The following is a 12729-nucleotide window of genomic DNA, read 5'->3' as shown; positions in this document are numbered from 1 at the left end:
GTCGAAACGAACCTTTTCACGAAGGTTCGGCTTCATAGTAATTATTTTTATATCAAGTATCTGAATTCCTACTTTTGAACACAAAACCGGAATAACGTACCACGCACTTTGTAGGACAATGTAACTGTTAAATTATATAAATATTAACTAAGTAAATAAAAATCAGCTGGTTAGTAATCATTTTTTATGACCTCGTTATCAATTCATGTTGGAAGGAGAGGGACTCTTTGATCCAACCATACATTTTGTAGGACAAAATTATTTTCGAATAATTCAGATAATTATCAGATTTAACAAAAAAAAAGTTCAGTTAGTAATAAATTTTTGAGAATTATCAAATCAAAATATTGTATCCCTACTACCCCTGTAATCTACCACAATCGAGAATTATCACACAGGAAAAAGTTGAGCGTCTCGTCGAAACGAACCTTTTCACGGAAAATTAACTTGATAGTAATCAAGTGCAAAAATGAGACGGGGATCCTGGACCATAAATAAGAATTTGACTGTCAAAATACAATAGGTCGTGCAAATAATTTTAATTTTTGGGTATTACAATGGTGATATTCTTCTAATTTTATTGGTCTTGTAATGGATATATTGCATGATGGATTTCATTCCTAACATGGCATTATATAAATAAGAAAAAAGGAATGAATCATTTATATATTCATCATCAGAGTAATAAAAAATCAAATTTCGACTAAATATTTGCAGTATAATGTCGACATAATCCTGGAAGACTAAGTTTATCCATTGTAGCTCAATTTATTTTAATAAATATGTCAATATACTAATGAGAAGTATGTTTTCAGCATGAACTGGTTGAATTTTATTATTTGTGGAAGAAAACGCCCGGTGCAAATAACAATAGACCCCACAGGAGACGGAGACCGCCAGGATCACTGAGGAGAATTAGGAATACACGAAATAGTAGAGGAGGTAATACTTCATCTAATTCAGGTAAGTTTGAATTTGTGGTTAGTGGTGGCCTAAAAGATTGAATTTTTTCAATCGAAAACAGAATTTTTTTCTAAACACCCAAGACCAACAACCACAAGGTATAAATTTTATTGTTGACATTATTGGTAGATATCTTTAGTATCACTTTTTGTTTACTATACTATAATAATATTGAGTTTAATGTAATCGAAACTCGCTTATTCCGGTTTCATTTTGTCAAAATAATTGTTATTCTTGATTTGAATTAGTCAAAAAATGGGTTTTATGAGATAACTTTGTTTTCAATTTAATCAAAAAAATTCTTCTCTTAGTTTAATTTAAAAAAAATTGGTTTTATAAATTAAATTTGGTCAAAAATTTAATTTCTCAGTTTATTTTTTTTAATATTTCTTTATTTTATTTGACAAAAACTTTATTTTTAATCTCAATTGGGGCAATAAATTCTCTAGATGTAATTCAATCAATCACCTTTCTATTAGGGGTAGAATATGATCTTCAACCTCTCATATTTTGTCAGATCAGGGGCATTAGTACATAAATGTTATAGTGTGATGGAACTTAAAAAAATTAATAACTAAAAAAATGATGATTTGATTACATCGTTTTACTAGTTATCCAAAAACAAAAAATCATAATACTTCGCATTATGATATCTCAATAAAAAACTACTGACACGAAATGCCAGCATTTAGTTGAATAATCCGCCTACTTCTCCATTCACGTTATTACAGTATTATTTATCTGGTAACAATTATTGGATTTAGTATTGTACTTTTTGTTGCCAGAAAATTTGACGGACATAAGGGTCACTTAAGTCTGAAAGACTTAAGTTTGAAAATAAAAAGACATGAACACTTCAAAAGCCATTTTTATAATTATATGGAAAATAAGCTATTAGACTACACCAATACTATAGATAAATAAGATTTTTATTATTGGTTAAACATAATGGACATGATGAATACTATATTTCCAATACTGGCATATTTTTTTGGTTCAATTAGATGCAACTATAGTGAGTCTCGAAACATACCTCAAGTCTCTCAACATGATTAAATTAATGGAAGTATAGTAAAAATGTAAAGTATTGATTGGTGATTCATATTATTCTTATTTTACAACAATTCCAACAATCCACCATTTCAGCACAAAAGCTGATGAAATCAATGCAAATTTGTCGATAACGAAAAAATTTCAACAAACCAAGGAAACACCTAAAATTAGCCGCCACTGTATCAGTTAAAGAAGGTTTTAATACATCACAGCTTTAGTTTCAAACATGTTCATTTCTGTTAATAATTTCAAATAATCTACTTAATTTTTTTTTAACACATCTGTTCGAAATTCCAAACAACCATTTAATTATATAAATATAATTACCCTCTGTGCCATTTCTATTACTTCTAACGAGAGACGTCCGCAAGGAGGAGTTGCAGTTATTTGGGGCTTAGTAGTAAACGAACTCTCATGCGGGCTGACTGAACTACATAGTCATCTACACAAGGAGGAGCTCTGTGACAAAGTTCAAAGAGGACTCAACTACAAAAGAAGGTGGTGTTGATCGGTGGGACTAATTGAATAAGATCTATATAATTACCTCCACTAGGAAAAATAAACTTAACCTTAAGTCCATCAAGCTAATGGGGCAAGTCATTTAGTCAAAAACAGGGGAAATATCTGGGACTCACATTAGATAGTAAACTTTTCAGAAACAAACAAAAAAAGGAGATAATCACTAAAGCTACAAAAGCACTGATGGTGTGCAGAAACTTCGCAGGGAAGAATTGGTGTTGTAACCAAAAGATTCTACACAGTAATCGTGAGACCATTCATCACATATGGGGCTGTGGTTCGGTGTACCAGAACTAGTCTGAATATGTCGAGAAAAAATCTCAAGAGACAAAGACTGGTATGCATATGTGCAATCGGAGCCTAAAATCATGCTCTACAGCTACACTAGAAGTGATTCTAAATCTCCCACCTCCCCACATAGACATCACTCAGAATGTTCAGAGCTGAAATCACCAAGGAAACCCCATCCTTAAAAAATGACCAAACCTGGGACATACCTCGGACGAAATACCAAAAAAGTTTAGCTTTGAGAAAAAATCCACCTTCCTACTAAGATGTAGTAGTAAGTGGGATCAAATACCATATGAGAAATATCATCAAATGGTACACGGACGGCTCCAAAACAGCAGACAGAACTGGAATAGTGGAATAGAACCAAAAATTCTGAAAGCCTGAGTAACGCAACAAGCATTTTTTAAGCAGAAATTTATGCAATTTAAAAATGTGCCCAGTTTAATCTAGATAGAAACTGTCGCAACATCAGCTACAAAACAATAGAAACGAAGATAAATAGGGGTATAATAAATTACAGGGGCTGAAACAGGCACAGGTTCTCTTGGGAAATTATAACCAGAGTAGAAAGAAGACGAAGATCTCTGGCAGCTACAGCTATCCCGCATTATGAACTTTCTACAAGGAATGGGATTAACAGATCAGCTATAAACACTGGGTCCCCCTGTATCGCAGCAAGAAATGGGCACACAATAGATCCTTTGGATCACTGGGTACATAATACATACATACTAATATGAGCCAAAGTAGGTGATGGTAAATTGTGCTGATGTTTTCAAATGTTTTCTCAATGACTAATTTTCAACAAATATCAACTTAATTCAATAGAAATTTAAACTTTGTGCAATGTTTTGTAATTTAAAAAGTTATTTTATTTTTGAAACAAATATATTCTCAGATATACTCAATACAATATGTGGTACTAAAGATATATTTGTATTTTGTATTTAAGGGTGGTATTGTTGTAAGTAGTTATTAATTGAAGTAGGATGTCGAACTGTATGCATGAAAATCGTTAAATGGGTATTAATTATATTACAACAAATTTTTCAAATCCTACCGTAATGTACATTTTGTTATTTGACTTGTATCAAAATTAATCCCATCAATAAAATGTTCCAACCAAAATTTAAACTGATCTGTTATCAGAAACTGTGTCGACATTTTAAAATAAAGACCAACAGCTTTTAAATAAAACTATTACTCCCCCAGTTCGTACGTATGTATTAAATGTAATAAGTATTTAATGTCCCCTTTTTTAAATCCTGAAAAAGACCGCGTTCAAAACTGAAGAAAGTACTTTTAAGAAAACGCTACTTCTCATACTACATCTATCACAATGACCAAAATTCTTGAATTCATGTGAAATAGTTTGTGCTCGTCTTTACATGCCTCGGTACCTGATTCCACGTGCTTGCACTTCTCAAAAGAAAAGATTCCTGATAAATTGACGTTCTGGTCGTCTGCAGGCGAACTTGGTGCTCATGAGCTACGACTGCTTGTCGAATTGATCTTGAAAATACTGCTGTAGGTGGTATTATATTGTACAGCTCGGTAGAGCATCTGTCGTGATAGACTGGGTCAGGTAAGTGACATTCCTCCTAAGCTCTCTTTTGTATTGAGTAGAGCATCCTCAGGGTATGCTTGGGAGCCGATATCCAAATGTACGAACAATTATCCATATATGGACGAATCTGGACAATGCTTGTAGAGCATTGGAAGCTGTTGCGGTGTAAATAGTTTTTAGTATCAAAGAGAGATCCAAGCTCTTGTGAGGCTGCCCCAGCTAATTCGACCACGTGTCTGTGCCAGGACATATTGCTTCCAACCTCAACACCCAATAAGCGAATTTGGGATGATGGTGATATTTTATGTCCAGACAAGACCAAATCCTGAGATTATACTGACAGATTCTCAAAGACTGAATAAGAACTTCCTTTCGATAAAAATTTAGAATATATAAAATGTTGACGCAGTTCTATTTTGTCGCCTTGTATTGACCTTTAACACTTGCATGCAGTACTTGAGTCTTCGTTGTAGGGCCTTATTTAATGTTTTTGTGATAAAATTTGATAATTTTAGGCCACCACAAACGTACGGCTGAGGAAATCTAAAAAGGCGACAAATTTAAAGAGTATTGCATTTTTTAGATTTTTCCATTCCATACGTTTCTGTAGCGTAGTATAGAATATATCTTAGAATGGTTTAGATTTTGATACTAACAAAACTAACGGGATTTTCATCTCAATTTGTAAATAACAATCAATTTTTGAGTTTTTCGGTGACGTCCTGATATATACAAAATGAAAAAAGTGCGAAACAAAGTATTCAATACTGAAATGTGTATAAAAAAATTTTCTTGATAGGCTTTTTTACCATCGAAATACCCAATTTCACGAATAACCTTTTCCATTTACCTCATCTGTATAAATCCATAACTCTTCATATGTAATGTATATGGCTTTGGATGCATATTTTTTTTTCTTTTATAATTTATATCAATCGACAGACATTTTTCGTCCATAAAATGAACTAATTTATCAAAATGAAGAAACTCAATGATTGTTATTTACGGTTAAAACAAAAAGTTAATCTAATATAATTCTCCAGGGCGTAACGTTCCACCTGAAACTGAAAATAGCAGACCATCTCCACAACCCGGCAAAGAACCTGGAGAAACCAGTTCCGTTACTGAGGATGATAATGATAGTGAAGACGATAGTGACAGTAGAGAAGCGCAGTATCGATGTTCACATTGTTTTACAACACGTAAGTTATAAATTGTCATTATGTATATAATTGTATGGAGTTAATAAATAATAAGAAAATAATCTGTCAAACCCAGTTCTGTTACTGAGGATGGCATTGATAAAGAAGACAATAATGACAGTAGAGTGGCACAGTGTCAGTATTCACATTGATTTACAACACGTAAGTCCTTATTCTTATATAGTTGTAAATGGAGCTAGAAGAAGATATTAAGACTTTTATTTCACTTAATCAATCTATTATTTACATATATGTCCCTGTTTTGAACTGGTGGACTTAGTTTTTGTAACTACCAGTCATTTTGGTGTTACTCACCATATGAGTCTTTTGAACACAAATAAAATTTGGTTAACTACTTATGAAGTTCAATTATCTGCTTAACCAGTACTCTTAAGGCTGTGGTGATGTGATATTATTTTTCTTATAATCAGTTACTGTTACAGATACAACTATAGATTAATCTAATAAAGTGAAATGTAATAATTTATATAAACATTATGAAACGTCCAAAAGCTTGAAAGAAGACAGTTTTTTGATAACAGCAATTGTTTCTTTTGTCATCTGGAATATTTTACTACACAGTTTTTAGTACTAAAAAGAATTTCATGGGTAGGGGATCATTCACAAGTATTGTTTTATCTCTTCCTAGCATTTTATCAAATTTCTTTTCTGTTAAATGAAGAATTAAATGAAATGTTATGAAGAATATAGTAAAATCAGTGATCTAATTTGTCTCAAGTATTACATGTTACAATGCTGAACATCTTGCTAACGATATAGTCATAAGTTTCCACTGACATGTAGTTCTTTACATGAAAATATTGCACATGGAATCCTTAATCACAATTTTTTTGTTTCATAAAGATTCTAAAGACTGGCAACCTGGAGGCAAAGACCGACAACTATTATGTTACGAGTGCAGAGCTCACTACAAAAAGACAAACGAATTACCACCTGTCACAGCTCCAGCAGCTGGCGGAAATAATCTATCGGCAGGTAAGACAAATAGACTTTGACGTTAAAGAATAAATTTGATCAACATTTTTTCCTCTTACAGAAAGTCCAGATGCAAGTCCTCAACGTATGCGCACACGAAACAAAGCCAAAGAACAAACCAGCAATCGTGCAAGACCGAAAAGAGGCGGGACAGAAACACCGGAACCTAAAACGCCAATAAAGACTAACCCAAACGCCGAAAAAACCACACCAAACCAAACGAGTACTCCAGGCAAAAAAAAGAAGTCAGATAAACCAGAAACCCCAAATAAAAACAAAGATAGTAGAAAAAGACCCCAAGATGTAAAATCAGAAGATAATGATATGGAAGAACGTGAACTTGGGTTACACAAAAAGAAAAGAGATAGAGCAGAAAGTCCATGTAGTCTTACCACCGATTCTGAAACTGTCAATGAAGATGTTGAAAATCCAGAAAATGAAAATGAAAATGTCGAAGTTGCTGTTCCATGTAACCTAATACATCCTGCAAATACAAATCTGCCTGCTGTAAGTAATTTTCAATAAGAAATTTAATGTCCTAATTAAATCTCATCAATGGTAAATATATTTCATAAAATGTTGAACCCTATAAATATAAACATGTTCCTTTCTATAAATTTACAGACTATTACAACTACACCTTCCACCATAACGTCTTCATTACCTCAAGAACAACTTTGTAAAGGACCAATAAAACAAGAGATCAGTGAATCACCCGACATCAAACCTCTTGCACTGTCACCTTCCAACAATCCAATTAATGCAGTAGCTAGTAATCCACCAAAGGCTCACTTGGCAGAACCTATGCCACTCAACGTATCTATACGTCTTCCTGATGATATAAACGAGAGGAAGAATCTTATAAAAAGAAATTTAGACTCTTCAATGGAATCTAAAGATATTAAATTTAATATAGAAGGTACTAGTTTCAACCAGGACACCGTAAGATTCAATCCGGAAAATATGAAATTCGCTCAACAAACAGAATTCAAGAAGGAACCGGTTATTAAAACAGAGAAAATTGAAAGTGAAAGTACTGATGAACTTCCCAAAGAACATATTCCTCAGCAAGTTTCTGTGTTACAAGAAAAGAGCTTCAAAACTGAATTAATTATTCCCAGGATTCATCCTGCCAAAGAAGAAGATTCTTCAAATAACGATCTTATGGTAAAAGAAGAATCATCTTACAAAGACAATATTTTTATGCCACAGAATCTTATCAAAGAATCAATAACTTTCGGTATGAAAGATTCATCTTTAATGAATCACTTAGCACCTAAAATAATGAAAGAACCATCACAAGATAAACATAAAGACCAAATTGTCGATATGAACTCAGTGAATCATTTCACGGATATTAAACAAGAAACTTATAGTTACCAACCTCCTAAAGATTCCAATGCTACTACTGCCGTGACTATTAATAGTATTAATAATACTGTTATAAAATTGGAACCTAGGGAACCACGTGAGGAGCCGATGGAATTAACTAGTCAAAACAGGAGCGAACAACAACCATCCTATAGTAAGTAATATTTGGTAATTTTGTGTTATTTACATGTTAATTTTCAATTGAAACAGAAAGTGGTTAGTATATTAGTGTGAAGTTATTTGTTAGATATAAAATGTTGACTTGTATTATTTTTAATTTTCCAGATACGCTTCCCCAACCCCTTAACATCCCGCAAGTTATACCAATGTCTCAAAATATTCCACCTAGTAACCATTATGAAGAAGAAAAACGATTAGAAAAGTTAGAACGACCAGAAAGAGTGGATAGACCCGACAGAATAGAACGACCAGAGAGACCTGATGTAGTACAGATAAATTCTACACCAATAGGACAACCCCCATTACCAAGTCTTATGCAATCTGGTAATCTAGTTACAATAGGGGGTTCCCAAGCACCACAAATAAACCACTACAGCTTCATGACTGGTCTGCCATTTTCTCATCCTCAAAGTCCTAGAAACTTGGAAAAAAATCAGTCTCAACACCAACAAAATGAACCTCAAAATTTGAAAATCAAACAAGAAATACCAGATGTACCCCAAAGTCAAAGCTCCTCAATGCCTCCTAATCATTTGAATGGTTTAAGCAGTTTTACGCAGAGTGCATTAGGCTCGGGACCTCCAGGACAACCTCCTCAAAGTTTAGCATTACCTTCCAATTCTCAGAATCTAGCAACAAATTTACCAACTTCTGGAGGTTTTGTGGCACCTCCAAATCATTTGCCTTCACCTATGGCAGATCCTCTTCAAAGTCTTAAAGACGTAAAGGTAAGCTATAATTCAAATCCTGTGTGTTGACCTGCTAAAATTATGCTATACTTTTCTTTTAGATTCCTGGCTACATTCCTCCTGCACAACACAGTCAATCCACCCAGTCAGCTAGTACCGAAAGAAGTGAACGTCCTTCTTCTGGTCCAGCGGTTGAGAATATTAAAAAGGAACCCGAATACATCAGATCTTCTAGTACCGGACCCAGTCCGAAACCCTTATCAGATAAATGTTCGACTCCCAAAAGTAGTAGCAATACTAACACTCCTACACCTGGAGCTCAACAGACACCTCCACCAATTAGACAACATGGTGAGTGTATTCCGAATCCATGGGTTAACTGCAAAACATTAGTCCTTCAAATTTATATGATCGTTGAAAACTTTTGATCTAGTGAACCCCCTTGGGAACAGCCTCAATTCACTACCAAGTGGTTATAACCCTAGCATCTATTTTATTGTTATAATTCACTAAGTGACTGACCCCTTCTAAATTTAATAATTGATTACACAAAAATGGTTGTTGAGGCAACAAGTAAAATATAAAAAAAAATTTTATAGGTACCAATTCACCACACTCAGCAATGAACTTGATTAGTCCGAGCTCGGCTCCTACCTCTTCTTTATCTCAACCTCACCCCACCCAACCTCACGGTTCATCATATGGTGGAATGCCTCCTCACCATCCACATCTAGTCCATCCTTCATTCCTCCAAATGCCATTCCATGGACCACATCCATATTCCGGATATCCTTTCTCTTACCCTTATCCATATCCTGTAGTACCTCAACCACATGCTGTTCCTCCTCCTACTAGTCGACACGATATTTCAGTTGCTCCTAAATCTATTGATACTGTCAGCGCCACCTTGATGTCTTCACAACATAGCACTAGTAGTACCTTAACTTCAAAGAGAGAAACAAGAGAATCCGACGAAAATGGTGGAGAAAGACATCAAACTCATGAAATGACGTTAACAAACCACCAAAGTACTTCACATAATAGTTCTGTACATGCAACTGTAGATAAGCACAATTATGGTAGTAGTCATAGTATTACAATTTCGCATAGTACTTCTACGAGTTCGAGTCAAAGTGTCCAGCATAAAGTCAATCAAAAAACGGTTAGAAGTAGTTCACCACATCCGCCAGTATCGCAGGTAAGCTGAGTATATTTTATAATTGAAATAATTTCTTTCATTACTCAAAATTTATCATTAAATTCATAATAACTGTTGAATTGTTATCCTCACATTTATGATAATAACAGTTTTTTTCGTTTATTTTAGACATCATCGAGTTCAAGTATCAACCACACATCATCGAGCTCAACCAGTAGTCATCAGCATACCCATCATCACACACATACTCACCACGATCGTTTATCACCAAGTACTCAACTTTTACGTCACAGTATCCATAAACCTCCCACCCCTCAAACTGCAAACGCCCATCATTTAATGATACAACCACCAAATATGGGTCACCATCCATCCTCTCTGGAAGCTTTGAGAGCTCATGCTGCCCAAGCGGCTGCCAATATGCATCCGCCGTCTTCCCCAATGAATCCTCCAAAAATTATGTCTGACGAGGTCATTAAAGTAGAACCGGATCCAGAACCTTCTCCACCCGAGGACGAACCACAAAACAGTCCGATTGAACCTCCTAGAGGGCCATCACCTGAGCCTAGGATCGAAGATACAGAATGTCATAGAAGTCAAAGTGCAATGTAAGTTTTTCGATCAGTTGGTTTATGATTGAAGCTAATTGTGTGTTTTTTTATAGCTACATCAAAATTATACAGATTTTAATATTAGATGAGATCACTATTTCTAACAGACCTAGACTGTTTTGAACTCTGCCTTTTCCATTTCATGTTTTGGTACAAATCGTAGTTAAAAAAATAATAACTAAAACTCTAGAAGAAATGTTCTATTTGATGTTTTGGTTTATGTTGAATAAATATATGCAAAATTATGAAACTACAAATTGCTCTGATATTTTCTGTCTTATTTTTCGTTGAAACTAAAAACAGAGAACTTCAAAATTCTTAGGCTTGTAGAAACTGAACTGAGGTAAATTCAAATAGGTCACTTTTTAGTTACAAAAAAATTTAGTATCCCAAATTTTTTTACATATAATATAAATCGGATGCTTTCTGTTTAAAAATAAATTTTTGTAGATTTCTGCGTCATTGGAACCGTGGAGACTATAACTCTTGTACGAGAACAGATCTCACATTTAAACCTGTACCTAATTCGACGCTTGCTCGAAAGCGAGAAGAAAGACTTCGTAAGCAAGCAGATAGAGAACGCGAGGAAAGGGAGAGGGCACAACAAGCTCAACAGAGGAAAAATGCAACGCCAGAAAAACCAGACATTAAGCCACCATCTAGGGGGCCTTTGGAAACTGTCAGTTCTCCTTACGAAAGGTTCCCAAGACCTGGTTTCAATGATACACCTGCTTTGAGACAGTTGTCTGAATATGCAAGGCCACATGCTGGTTTTAGTCCCGGTAAGTCCTACCACATTCTCTTTCTATAACTTCTATAAAATTTTAATTGGAAATTTATTTTATTTTTTCAATTGACGAAAAGTATCTTGTCCAGCTTCTAAAATTTTTTCAAATACTCATTCATTTCATTCAGTATAAAACAATTCTTATTAATACTTTGCTTATTATTAATTAATTTTTTTATAGGACACATGCCTAGGTCACTTATACCCCCTTCTCATGTCATGGATCCAATGTTGCAGTACCAGTTGAGTAGTATGTATGGACCCGGAGCAAGAGAGAGGTGGGTTTATCTAGTTTTATGTGAGAATCTGTCTGATCGTAGTTATTTTATAGATTGGAATTGGAGCACTTAGAAAGGGAAAAACGAGAAAGGGAAATAAGGGAACTTAGAGAAAGAGAATTAAATGACAGGATAAAAGAGGAGATAATGAAAGGAGGTATGCGAGGACCTGCGAATCCAATGGATCCACATTGGCTGGAAATTCAAAGAAGATATGCAGCTGCAGGCTTGTCTGGACCTGTAGGTATGTATTAGAAATAATTCACCTGTTAACAAAACATATTTGTACAATAGTTTAAGCGTAAAAAAAATATAAAAATGTAATGAATGTAAATGAATGTGGCATTCGTAATAATATTTTGAAAATTTTTAGGTCCAGGAGGTCTTCCTCTTCACCATTTCGCCTTATACCCTGGTGGGGGTAGCGCCCCTTTATCGCAAATGGAAAGGGAACGCCTGGAAAGGCTTGGAATACCCCCACCACCAGCACCAGGTGCCCCAGGAGGTCCTCCTCCTGGACATCCACATCATCCAGCTCACCAGGCTCAGCTAGAGGCTGCTGAAAGATTGGCTCTCGCAACTGATCCTATGGTAAGTCTACAATTTTTTTTATATAAAGTACGTGAATACTTTAGTATAAAAAATTATAATTAACAATCAAATTTCATTTGACAGTGTCTGTAAACAATAAACGTGACGTGACTTGACAATTCAGTTCTAAAGAATTGTAATGTCTCATAAAAATCAGTTAATGTAACGACACAGCTGTCAATATTCGAAAGTAGTGTTTTTGTAAATGGAAACAAAAACTCTCATCATTTCATTGCTCTTTTTGTTTTTGTAATAACTAACATATTGATAACATATTCTATTACTTCGTGTTTTTAAATTGTTGAAGGTGCGTCTACAGATGGCGGGTATATCACCAGAATATCATGCCCACACTCATGCACATACGCATGCGCATACACACCTACATTTGCATCCTCAACAGCAGCAAGCTCAGCAAGAGGCAGCGGCAGCAGCTGCGGGTTTTCCACTACCAGGTACTATAGCATTTGAA

The 12729-nt window shown here is 34.7% G+C and overlaps 1 protein-coding gene across 10 annotated transcripts in view; it reads left to right on the top strand.

Moving 5' to 3' along the window:
• The window catches only part of LOC130446284 (arginine-glutamic acid dipeptide repeats protein), a 37419-nt gene that overhangs the window by 13869 nt on the left and 10821 nt on the right, over positions 1–12729 (top strand). For 6 of the 10 annotated variants that reach the window (XR_008910125.1, XM_056782427.1, XM_056782426.1 and 3 more), the window contains 14 exons: positions 816–963; positions 5437–5595; positions 6460–6591; positions 6653–7098; positions 7216–8116; positions 8248–8870; positions 8933–9182; positions 9431–10029; positions 10159–10598; positions 11052–11383; positions 11570–11666; positions 11720–11910; positions 12040–12257; positions 12562–12712. Coding sequence is in view for 9 of the 10 variants with exons in the window: in XM_056782427.1 (XP_056638405.1) it covers positions 816–963; positions 5437–5595; positions 6460–6591; positions 6653–7098; positions 7216–8116; positions 8248–8870; positions 8933–9182; positions 9431–10029; positions 10159–10598; positions 11052–11383; positions 11570–11666; positions 11720–11910; positions 12040–12257; positions 12562–12712 (4687 nt within the window). In the remaining variant the exon portion in view is untranslated. The remainder of the gene's footprint in view (positions 1–815; positions 964–5436; positions 5596–6459; positions 6592–6652; positions 7099–7215; positions 8117–8247; positions 8871–8932; positions 9183–9430; positions 10030–10158; positions 10599–11051; positions 11384–11569; positions 11667–11719; positions 11911–12039; positions 12258–12561; positions 12713–12729) is intronic. The other 4 variants (XM_056782429.1, XM_056782431.1, XM_056782430.1 and 1 more) reach the window with 2 other exon arrangements.

This window comes from Diorhabda sublineata, chromosome 7, assembly GCF_026230105.1.
Source record: "Diorhabda sublineata isolate icDioSubl1.1 chromosome 7, icDioSubl1.1, whole genome shotgun sequence".
In the NCBI taxonomy this organism is placed as follows: Eukaryota; Metazoa; Arthropoda; class Insecta; order Coleoptera; family Chrysomelidae; genus Diorhabda; species Diorhabda sublineata.
The sequence above is the reverse complement of the archived record's forward strand: the minus strand, read 5'-3'. Positions and strand labels throughout refer to the sequence as shown.